General features: G+C 43.1%; 1 protein-coding gene across 2 annotated transcripts in view; it reads right to left on the reverse strand.

Annotated features, from left to right (window-relative positions):
- COL22A1 (collagen type XXII alpha 1 chain) overlaps positions 1-12,750 on the reverse strand; it is a 235,023-nt gene that overhangs the window by 97,141 nt on the left and 125,132 nt on the right. For both annotated transcript variants that reach the window (XR_008235346.1, XM_052788276.1), the window contains exons 15-17: positions 12,359-12,412; positions 7,433-7,486; positions 4,496-4,540 (exon numbers count right to left, since the gene is read on the reverse strand). Coding sequence is in view for 1 of the 2 variants with exons in the window: in XM_052788276.1 (XP_052644236.1) it covers positions 4,496-4,540; positions 7,433-7,486; positions 12,359-12,412 (153 nt within the window). In the remaining variant the exon portion in view is untranslated. The remainder of the gene's footprint in view (positions 1-4,495; positions 4,541-7,432; positions 7,487-12,358; positions 12,413-12,750) is intronic.

Here is a 12,750-nt window from a genome sequence, read left to right on the forward strand (position 1 = left end):
CCCACATTTGTACTACGAAATGTTGCTGCGACCAGAAGCAGTTGTATGCTAGGTTTCCACAACAGCATCCTTCCTCTGCTTGCTGAGGCGGGTTCATGTAAACTGGACAAAGTGCACTAGGAGAACATTTAGCCCGGAATAGCTCTTACAAAAAATAATGAATCCACCATGCAGCAATAGCTCATTTTTACCCAGTTAAGAAAAACCTTTCATTTCTTACCCTTGCTTTCTGTAACCTGGGGGAGCAATTAAACTATTCCTATATGTCTGAGTTGGGCAGTGCACAAAGTCCACAGGCAATCTATTCCACTACTTTATTTTTAATACCTGAAGATACGTTTTTTCTCCCCTGTACCTAAACCTGACTTTTTCTTGCTACAGTTTCAGACTAGTATGTCTTTCCCTAACCTGCCACAGAGAACAGACTGTTCCCTTCATCTTTACAATGGCCTTTTATGTATCCGAAGACTTACAAAACTCCCCCTTCAAACTTCTCTAGAGTAAACAACCTCAATACTTTCAACTTTTCTTCATGGACATGTTTTTCAGACCTGTGATCATTTTTGTTGCTCTCAATTTGTGCACTTCTCAATTTTTTCCACATCTCATTGTAGCTAGGTGCCCGAAACTGGACACAGCTGAGGCTAACTTTGAGCAGAAAGATTATTTAATGTTTTATAGAGTACAGCTCCTTAATCAGTTGCTCCCCATCCGTAGCAGTGCGCAATTTGTTGTCCTACACATATGAAGCATCCTGCAGCTGCCCCTTCTCAATGTCATTTTCTGCTTTGGGGGATTATGCTTTCAAGATGATTTTGAATTCTGACCCCGACCTCTACCATACTTCCACATTCAAGCTTAACATATTCCATATTTTATAATCCAGGTCCTTGATGGAGATGATGACTAGATCAATGACATACTCCCTACTGAACTTCACTCTTCTCTTACAGATTGTGCCCCTTGCCCATTCCAGCCTCTTTAGTTTAAAACTCTTTGAAATAGGGACTTTCTCTTACTCTGTAAAATGCTTAAAGCTTTGTAAAATGAAACATTGATTTTGCTTGGATCCTGCACACAAAGCTGAATACAAATTATCAAATATGCACACACAGTGCCACTGTTAACATAAATGTGCATGTAAAAACAAATTCTACAAGTACAAGGAGTGACAGCAAAATATTAGCTTTACTCTGTTTTTTTTAATGTTTCAGACCTTTTAATTCTGATTACTATCCCACAGGATCCCAGTTAGACCTCTGTTATCATCTGCAAACCAACACTTAACGGCACTGGATTTAATTAGCTCCTTTTGAAAACGACATTGATTCAGCAAGTCAGAAATGGATTTGCAAATCAATTTATTTCTTTTTCCCCTTTAAAAAGTCAATCAGTCTTGTAACATGAATGTTATTTCAAAATTATATATCCAAGGAATGAAATTAGAGAGACCTGTACCCTACAGAAAGCAGCTGAAAACCAGCGTCAGACATCCAGATCTACTTGCTTTTGGGGCAATAGTTTCCACATTAAATGGTTTCCTTTGCACTGACTGAACTACGAGTATCCTGAATTTGAAACTTTCAGTAAGCAACAGTCTGGTGGATTGCTGACAAAATGTGCAGTGTATTCTCAGGAGAATTTTTAACATCGATACACTGCAGCAACGAGTACTTCACACATGCTGTTTTAGCTGCCAAAACAGAAAAGTGTCAATGTTCTTACTGTTAGTAATGGGGGCTGGGAAAGGCAAATGTATTATTTATACAAATGTATACAATAAAGCTGTTTGAAAACATGCCAAACGATTGTGCTTTCAGTTGTTTCTTCAGAAAAATCTGTCATTATAAATATTTTTCATTCTTTTTTCCATTCTTTAAAAAAGGCTATTTAGAGAATGTTTTTTTTTCCAAAAGAAAGTATAAAAACAATAAAGTTTTATTCTCAAATTTTCACATTAAGACTCCATTTCCTTCTCCTGTGCTCTACTGTTTTTTTTCTGCTTTTAACCAGTGGAACAAAATGGTGAACAGTAATAAGCAACCAATTCCACAGAAACTTTAGTGCTGTTTTCTGGCCTCTACCAGTTAGAAAGTGTAAAAAATGATTCCCTAAGAGTCTGCAGGGCCCCGGGAAAAATTGAAGGAGAGCAAACCCACTGCACAGAGGGACCTGGCAGCAGCAGACCAGCCCTGCTGCCTCCTTACACGAGCTTTTCTCCAATACAACAGACAAAGATTTACAGGATGCACACGAGCAGCAAAAGCAATGCCCCATGTCATGTTGAACGTGCCTAAATTAACATGCCAAGTATCACATACGTATATGGCGTATGTTGGCAGGGAAGTGCATCATGCTTGTCTCTGCGGAGTCTGTCCTGGGGTCTACAGCAAGCCCGCTGGATGCAAAAGGACATGAGATATCAGTCATATTGTGCAGTGGCTCTCCCAAAGTGCAGGTGTAACCCATACTAGTGGATTTGAGAACCTCACTATAAAACCTCAATACTTACATCTGAGGTCCCAGGATATAAGAATGTAGCAAGATGTATTATGGGATATTTAGCCTTTTTTTGATACTAGGGTGTAGATTCGATAGACCAATACTCAGTGCATGGGCTAGTGCTCTCAAGTGATATAATAAACTTTTCTCCTCAGGCACAAAGAGACACAGGTTGCGTAGGTGTCAGTATTCAAGTTACAGAGTGAAAAGCAGACAAGAAAATATTTGGCCTGCTGAATTTACGCCCACTGTTTTCACAGTAGTACTGACTGGTAGAAGTTCAAGCAATGGCAGTGGGTGCTCTGAGACCATCATTAAAGCCTGGAAAAAAATCAAAGTACAATTGTTGTAGCAGAGATCTGGCTGCTTCAGGAAGAAAAAAAAAGGGGGGGGGGGCTCTAATTGTGCATATCCTTTTAATGAAACAAAACCTAATTCATTTCTTCCCCACTTTAATCATCCTCTAGCTTAGTCAGCTGCCTGCCCACACACAGCTCCAGCTTCCTCTCCCATCACGGTGATGTCAGAAAGATGGATTTTCTTCCGGGAGCCAAATATTCCAGCAGATTAGACAACTTCGCCTCCAGAAAAGCAGCAGAGGCGCGCTGGCTAGACACAACACACTGAGCCAGCCCTGCAAAGGGCTGAGGCAAAAGCACGAAGAAGATGAAGTACAATCCAGCCTTTTGCTCTAGCTGTAGCAGCAAGGATAGATAATACGAAACTTGGTTGTGGCTACTTCATCATAAACAACAAAATGGACACTGGGAATGGACACCTTAATACATGGTAAAGCAAAACACAATATCTCACACTAAGGGTCTATTGATCATTTTTCCCAGTAGGCAAAAGCTTGGTGTAAATCTCTGTGTTTCTTCTCCAGAAGGAGATGGAGAATGAGAAATGGGAACAAGGCCGTGCTAGCAAGCTAATAACTCCCTCCTTTGGACAAACACACATAGCCAGATATCACTAAAGATAGCTTGAACACAGGCAAAGCTGCCAGACCAGCACTGAGATATTCCTGTCCCAGGACCAGCTTGAGACATAAGCAAGACAGGACATTGCTCAGGGCTGCAAGCCACTCAGAGCTGGCAAGAAAGGCCCTGCTGCCTGTTTTGCATGCATGAGAAAAGGGGTGGCTTGGGTCCGACTGAGAGTCTGGTGATGCCCCATCTCCAGCTGCTTGCTGGGGCACAGGAGTGCACCAGCACCCACTTCTCCTGGCAGGGACAGCAAAATACATTTGTGATGGCATTGCTGGGGAGCCTTGAGCACCACCTGGCAGGTCTGCAGCAGATACATATCTGAGGTCTCTCTGAACACAATGAGCAAACTGAAATAATAAAGACATTGTGTTTGCCCAGCTCTCCTTTTAAATGCTTATTCCAGGTATAACAGACACTTGATCTCTTTCTTGAACCATAAACGTGGTTCAAATTCCAGAGTGTCCTGTGCTCTGTAAAACAACTATTCCCAGACAGGAGAGAGCAGAGAACTGAGAAGCAGCACCAGTTGGATGAAGCCTTTAACATAGAAACTACCTGATACTAACACTGAACTTATGGTGTTGGGAGAAGACAGAAGCATAGGAAGTTGGATAATCTGAGCAACTGCAGGGAGAGAGGGAAATCCTGGATGCAGACATGGTCAGCAGCAGTCAGTGGTCATTCACAACTCTCAGACAGTGCACACAATGTGGACACCCTGCTAGATCTCCCCAGTGGCATACCTTCACTCCTCCTCTCTCTCCTCCATCCCTGGCTACACATAGAAAAGAAGTCCCTAAATGTGTGCTTAGTAGACAGCAGAGCTCCGTAAAGCCCTTCTGCGCTCCCATAGGCGGTTATTCCCAGACACCACCAGGAGCTGCAGCGCAGTGAGGAAACTCCATCATCAATCACCCTCTGGAGCTGCTGGCCTGGCAGCCTGCCCCACCTAACATGAAAAGACAAAGAGCAGCCTGGCTTTTCCTAGCATGCGGCAGGAATACCTTGTCACCTCTGGTTCCCTTTTCTCCTCTTTCTCCTTGTAGACCCTAAAAATAAAAAGAAAAAGAGATTATAAAGCTCAAACCAAGTAGAGGCATAGTTATCTCCTCTAATTAGTCACCAAAACACTGTGCATGTCTGCACAATCTATTCAAGTGAACCTCAAGGACATTTCCCGTGTTGCCAGTCCTCAAAGTTGGCCACAAGCATGGTCTAAGCAGACTTACAGAGCAGGGGTGGCCTGTGGGCCCAAGAACGCCTGTAATATTATATTGCTTGCAGACACATGACCCTCCTGCCAACAGCAGTGTGGAGGAACAGGGAACACACCACAGCTGCAGATGGTCTGGAAAACAACCAACGCTCTGCATTTTTCATGTTGCTCGTAAACAATGAGGACTTAGGTAGAGGACGATACTGATGGAAAAACCTATCGCATAAACGAGCAAGAATGCCCATTCCTGGTGGGTTTGGATGCAGTAGCTAGGCGGACAGCAGGTACCTCTGAAAACTGGCAAATGGTAGACAATCCCTGTCCTAGAGGCCCAAGCACATTTTTGTGCTGTGACTCCAATGCCAGTGTTCATCTGGACTGCATAATTCATCTCCTCCCAGGTACACCAAAACCATTTGCTGGGGCTTAGCTAGAAGAAAGACAGCAACGCTAAAGCAGTCAATTGACTCAATAGGCAGGAACGGATTTCACCTTCCTGTGGTACGGCAAGCACCTTGTATTTTACCTTTATTGTAGCAATGGAGCAACCAACCAGTAGCTACAGGCAGACGAATAAGCTCAGTAAAACTGCCAAAGCTTAAAATGCTTCTTATTCTAATAATACATTTGCATTTAAACTTCAATTTATTTTACACTATAGCAGAGGCTTATCTTCAAACTAATGAGAGCTACATGTCTGGGTTTATTTGGCCCTTAGGATGATTTAGATAATTAAGATTTTCAGATATCAGGCCATGGTTGACTGTGAGCAAACTCTGTACAGCCCTGACCATCTCTAATAACCCAAACTGAGCCTGCACAGCTTCCCACACTGCCAAGAAATAACCCTACTATTCCCAAAAAGCAAATGGCAGGAGGCTTAAAAATACCACTCCTTTAATGCACTAATAACTATGGGGCCCTCATGTAGACTGAATAGATGATTATCACTTTGCTCCTCCCCAGCAGGACAAGCCAAATGTCAATCTTATGATCAAAATGGACAGGACCCTCAGTAACAGTGCACCACACGAGAGCTTTGCTTTTCACACAAAAAGGTGACTCAAGGAGCAGGAAGGAAGTGTTCTCATAGCTTTGTCTGTTTATCTCATTAGTACTGCAAGAGTCTACCACATGGGCAGGTAATGCCACCCCCATATTCATTTCATCATCTTTAAGCCTAATACAATTCAGCCTTAGAACATACAGGGAAACAGCATGCACCTGGGCAAAGACAAAAGTGCTCAAGCTCTTTTGAACAAATTGCACCCCTTTGTAGTGAGTTGTAAGGCAACCCCTCAGCTGGCACAGGGAAATCTTTCAGTGCATGAGCACATCTGGTATGCCACTAAAGTGCACTGATGTATGGTCATAGAATCATAGAATACTTTGGGTTGGAAGGGACCTTTAAACGTCATCTAGTCCAACCCCCCTGCAATGAGCAGGGACATCTTCAGTTACATCAGGTTGCTCAGAGCCCCGTCCAACCTAAACTTGAATGTTTCCAGGGATGGAGCATCTACCACCTCTCTAGGCAACCTGTTCCAGTGTTTCACCACCCTCATTGTAAAAAATTTCTTCCTTAAATCTAGTCTAAATCTACCCTCTTTTAGTTTAAAACCATTAGCCCTTGTCTGATTGCAACAGGCCCTACTAAAATGTCTGTCCCCATCTTTCTTAGAAGCCCCCTTTAAGTATTGAAAGGCCACAATAAGGTCTCCCTGGAGCCTTTCCTTCTCCAGGCTGAACAACCCCAACTCTCTCAGCCTTTCTTCATAGCAGAGGTGTTCCATCCCTCCAATCATTTTTGTGGCCCTCCTCTGGACCCGCTCCAACAGGTCCATGGGTCTTTCCTGTGCTGGGGACCCCAGAGCTGCACGCAGTACTCCAAGTGGGGTCTTACCAGAGTGGAGTAGAGGGGGAGAATCACCTCCCTTGACCTGCTGGTCACGCTTCATTTGATGCAGCCCAGGACACGGTTGGCCTTCTGGGCTGTGAGCACACATTGCTGGCTCATGTCCAGCTTTTCATCCACCAGTACACTCAAGCCCTTCTCCACAGGGCTGCTCTCAATCCCTTCATCCCCAGCCTGTATTGATACTGGGCATTGCTCCGACCCAGTCGGGTCCTTAAATCTCAGAAAATCCAATCAGCCTTTGCAACACCAGCTTAAAGACTGCCTCCATAATTACCAAGGTGAGACCACAAGACAGAGATGCTAACTTGATAGAATCTGATTTATTTTGCTCTTGCTGTCTGTTCATTCAAGGCAGGTTTGTCCCCTGAGGCCAAAGGCTATTCCCTGACAGTTTTGAAAATATGATTGGAAACTTGCTGAGAGGGTGGTATTTATTCTTGGTGTTATAATGAAGTTTTCGAGCACCATATAAATGGTGCATCAACACAGACCAAAGCAATTGCATTACAGTGGAAGTATCACAAAATCACCAGCTGTTATCTCAGTAATCAAGTCATTTCTACTGACATCTCTCTACTGGCTACAGGTCTGTTCTCATTTAAAGAAGGCTGAAGAAACCCAATGAAGGCAAGAAAATGTCACTATTTTGACATAGTACAGGTAAGTGGTCAGACATACCCTAAACTGCTTAATAATAATAATAATAATAATAATAATAATAATAATAATAAATATCCGGGCAGAACACACTGAAAAAGTAGAGAAAGTTTCTAGAGTGTTAAAAATTTAACAAAAGCCATGACTTACCGGTGCACCTACATAGCCTTTAATTCCTGGAGGACCCTGTTTTCCCTCGGATCCCTGGCAAGGAATTGAGATACAGTAAAACACCAGAAACTGTTTCACAGAAAAGACCAAGAATAAAATCAGTTATTCAGAAACGTAAGTTGCACTCCTGGGCTCATAGGGAGCAGATGAGGCTTCTCGACTGTCTCAGCGCTAACATAGAGAACAGCGTCTGACTTCCGAGCTACTTACCCAAAGTGACACCCCAATGCTTTCTTCTGTTCCCAGCACTCAGAAATTAGTAAGTTTTATCCTTCTGTTTTCAGTTTTGCCCTACAAAGGCAAACTGGCCCATGCAAGTTCCTCTACAGGTTATTTTGGAAGTTTTGGCAACATCAGTCGTTGCCTGCCTGTTGTGTGCAGGGTGACTGAGCTTTGTCTTGGCTCCTGAACACAGCGTTGGTGGAACAAAGCACAAGCATACATTGCTGCAAACACTGCAGCAAAGGCCATATCCCAGCATAGACGAAGCACAGACTTCAAAATGTTATATATTTTGAAGAGTAAATGAAAAGAAACAGATCTGAACTGTATTGTCCAATGTTTGTTTTCAGCATAAGTGGGAGAAATGCAGGAGGATCAGGTACATTTCAGCAGTCCTTCAGCTGGTTGCACACTGACTTTCTCCCTGGAGAAGGTAAACTGAAACGGAGAACACTCTCATTGTGCTCTTTTATGTGTCTTACAATGCCTGCAAATGGTCTGGATCCTCAGCGGAACAGGCCTAGCCCTCAGAGCCATCCTATGGAGACAGCCTGGGCCTGACAGGTTGACCATGAGAACTGTTTTGGCATCTTGTATCACCTATTTGACTGATTATTCTCTTACTTATCTCACTTACCTTGCCCCCATCTGGTTAACTCCTGTATTGGGTGGCTGTAGAGAATAAGGCTGTCAAAACTGATCAAGATTTTATTTTTAAATCATTTCTACATCTCATATTAATAGATGTTTCTTATTTAAAAAATAAAATTAAAAATGCAAGATGTGTTTGCAATGAATTATTAGCAGAACTGAGGCTTTTTTGTCCCGATGCAAGTGCCCAGGAGGCTGGTCATGTCACACCGCTGTTTACACTTGCCTTACCCCAAATGACAATCTCATTTGGAGCAGTCATTAAGCATAGTCCTGGCAGGCTGGCTGGACTGTACTTGGCTATGTTTCCCCACTGCTTTAAGGAATGCATTGCCAAAATTCCCTTCCCTCTGCTAGAGAGGACTCGACTTGTTAAAGCAGATGAATCTGTGCCCTGAAGCAGCTCATCAGCCCAGCTGTAAAGTGGCTGAACCTGTGTTAAGTATGGAAGCAAACCACATGGCAAACTCAGGGGGGAGATTCACAAACAGGTTAACAAGAACTGGGTTTAAGCACAAGCAAAGGTGGCTCGGATCTGTACAACATCAGGCACGTGAGGACCTCTGCAAGGTCGGGAAGCAGTGCAAGTCCTCTAATGGTAGAGGGAGAGCAGCAGGCATGCACTTACATCTCTCCCTTCAGCCTGCAGAAAAATACTACTATCAAAGTCTAGGCAAAACCCTTACAGAAGTAGAGGCCTGCTCCAAGTTGTCCAAATTATCAAAGTCCATAGTCAGTACCATTACATAAAATGTGGTTATAACACTCAGCAAAAATTATAGACAGAGAAACTGAGTCTGTCTGGACAAGAAGACTTGCTGATCCTGCTCAAGGCCTGTGCTGAGATCATGTCTGGTAAACCAGAGAAGCGTGAGACCTTCAACAGCTGAAGCAAACAGGAAGAAGGAAATTTGTCAAAATGAAACTCTTACCTAATACTTTATATTTCAAAGGCTGGATTTTTTTTTCCCCTCTCCTTCTGTTTTTTCTATCAAGTGCAGATAACTGTCAGTTCAGATGGGAATGCTATAGCTATGTCAGTGCCATAGCAATGACAGCCACAAAAAATCTCTTTAACTTTTTATTAAAGATACAGAAAAAAAAGAAGGAAAAGGTTAAATATTTGCTGCAGGATTTTACAGGCTAAAGGGCCTGGTCTCAAAAATTCAAGCTTTGTTTCACTGCTATAATATCATACAGTGAGGGACCTGAGCTATGGCCTTTTTTCTCTGGATCCACTTACTCCATTTAAATTAACCTGCCAGGTCCCACATATTTATGTGGGGTATTTCTTGCCATCTCAGACCATCTTCTGTAACCAGAAGCTCCAACACTGATTAGTACAAGGCTGCCTTTGAGAGCTTTTCTTTGTTTCCACCAGCTCATAGCCAGCAAGATCATACATCCCTCTTGGTGAGCAATGAAGTTTACCCACCAAGTCTGATGAAAAAGAAAAAAAACCAAACACCAAAACCCCCCACATTTTTACAACGAAGACACTGAGCTAGGAACAATCTCCCCTGGAGACTTTACTGAGCAGCAAAAGCAGTAAAACCAGAGAAGACATACTGATGCCATTTCATTTCTGTAACCCATGCATGTACCCTAACGGGCTCATCATCCATTACGGTACCTCTGTGGATTGAAGTCCTATTACCAGAAGTCTGCAGGACCCTTATCTGTGCTACTGGAAGCTTCACATAATTAACGAGGTCTATAAAAGCTGCGAGGCACCTCCTTAAAAGAAAGTGCTGGCAATTCCCACTGAGGCAAAAGACTGGAAATCCCTCAGCCAAGCAGATAAACAGGGGGCTATATTTCCTGGTGTGCAGGTACAGCTGCTGAGCATGCACTGCGCTTGCCTGGCTCAATGCAAATGAAGATGGATTGAGCCGGGAAGGACCACATCCCAAGTGACCAGGGAAACTGCAAGGTAGCTCTCCATGGAGCCTGGGGTAGAGCCCAGAGCCACTGTGTTAATACTGATGATAAAAATAAAAATAAGTGATCTGGCAACAAAAAAATCATTACTATGGTAATTGGAGATGTGACCTCTCTGATTGCCAACTCCACCCATCTCTACACACTGCGAGCTAGTTGGGCTTTACGACGAGGAGTAAAGGAGTGTGGATCCATACATTAGATTTTAAAGCCCTGTCAGCAAAGTCAGGATTGTTTCTTAAAATAGCTCAGGCCAGAATCCAGCTCAAGGACACTGTACATAGCCAGTGCATCCCTTGAGGTAAATAAAAGTCACTGTGAAAGCACACGATCGTTTTATATTTAGCCACTGAAGCTGAGAGGCTGGGGTTAGCCAAGCTCACCTTTTCCCTGGGAGCGCTTGGCACTGCTTAGTCAGACGTCTTTAGGTCCAGCCCCACCAGCACCTATCCTGACCAGCCCATAATGCTGAACTTCTGTTAAGCACTGCCTCATTACTTGGCTGAACTAGTATGTGCCTGATGATCCTGGTGGGAAATATGGAGCATTTTCCAAGATCAAGCCTTTCTGCAGGTAGATGTAGATGCCTCAGTTTAGCTCGGTTTGTAAAAGCTTTGCAAAGCAAGGGTGAGGAACTTCATACTACAAGGAGCATCATATAGCCTACTGGTTTGTAATTCCACTACGGGAAACATGCAGGACAGAGAGAAAACATGTATTTATTTACATGATAGGAGAGATGCAGCTGACAGGCATTTGTGGATGATGAAATCAGTTCGTATCATCCACTCCCAAATGCCACTGAAGGACAAAACAATATCCGGAGTGCCTCCACTCAGCTCAGCCCAGCCCTGCTTTGCAGCTGTCATTTATCCCCTGCTGAACATGCAGCCATGCAGCTTGCACAATCAACCCCTTTGTGTTGCTGAAGGCAATACGGCTCCTGCAGAGAACTGTGGGATGGCTGCCAAGTATTTCCACTAATCCACAAACACACCATTAGTTCTGATACCCTCCTGATGAGACTTTAGGAAATGATGAACATTTCTCTCTATGGAAAAAAGACATTTTGGAGAAAGGGCTTCTCCACAGCTGAGGAACCCGGAAGGACCTATATAAATGAACTGCTTCATAGAGTCCTCTCAGACAGGCCCAAGTGACAATCTGGAAAAGTGTTCAAGTACTTAACTCCTATTTGAGGACAAAGGCATCAGTGAACTCAGTGGGAGATTTAGATGACTAGATAAGACTCTTCCAGAAAGATGTGATGCTCAAAGGTCTTTGCTTGTACCGGAACAGAACTAGGTGAAGTAAATTTGGGCAATCAATCTGTTGTCCTTGCAGCACCTTTCATAGGCTGAGCTGAACTTGGTGTGTACGATGTCCCTGAAAACACACTTGTCAATCTAGTGCACCATCTTGTTTTTGTGTTATAACAAGAAGACTGAAAACAGCTGATGGGTAGTTATCCCCTCAGTAACCAGGGAACAAGGCAAGGACAGCTGAGACTTTGAAAGGAGGATAAAGAATTGTTCATGAGAAGGGCTTCAAAATTTAGGCACATGTCTGACACTCAGCTAAGTCTCATCAGATCTCCATTCAGAAGCACCTTGTTTGAAGCAAACTCAGTGATATAAGCATTGGCTCAAGTTCTGTATCACTTTGCCACTGTCTACTGGTACAAAACTGAAGCTCCCAAAATAGGCAGAAACATCCAGGCTAGACTTTCTCCATGATTTTTTTTTTCCCCAGTCATACGGTAGGGATAATAATTCTCACCTGCATCTTTGTGAGAGTTGGGAAGTCTTACCAAAAACATGAAGCAGGGCTTATGTACCCCAAAATATGTTCTCTTCACCTTCTCCAGCTATGCTGTTGATTGAACAAAAGGTATTTCTTTTTTTTTACATACCTTGCCTAATTGCTGATACCTTAGCAGACCCCTGATGAAAATGAGCATTTTAACTTTCTTCATTCACCGGTGAGAATATCAAATGTCATAAAGAAAAAGTAATTCAAGCAATCCACACACACAAAAAGTCAATGAAAAAAAATATGCCTGCCCATGTAAAGAAGAAATGGAAAGCTTACCTTTGGACCTGCTGGCCCAGGCAGTCCAAATGCTCCTGGCTGTCCTGGTTCACCCTGCAAGTAACAGCAATATCAGTGGTAAAAGCTAATCTTTTATATATAAAGGCTAGGATGGCTTAAAACAGTCATTACATACAGCTTTAGAAATGGAAGCTCTATGCAGTATTGACAGTCCTGAGTACTATTATCCAGGTCTGAAAGTTTGTGGTGTGCTTTCTTCACAAAAATAAAAGCAGAACGAGACAACCCAAAAACTGAAGCAGCTATTTATCTGCTCTTCAAACATAACCACCTAAGTAGCAAGAAATGAGTTCCCAAAGTTGTGAACAGCTTGCACCAACTACGATCTACAAACATGGATTCCTTGGAGATAACGTTATGCACTTGTTCTT

Source organism: Harpia harpyja, chromosome 5, assembly GCF_026419915.1.
Source record: "Harpia harpyja isolate bHarHar1 chromosome 5, bHarHar1 primary haplotype, whole genome shotgun sequence".
Classification (NCBI taxonomy): domain Eukaryota; kingdom Metazoa; phylum Chordata; class Aves; order Accipitriformes; family Accipitridae; genus Harpia; species Harpia harpyja.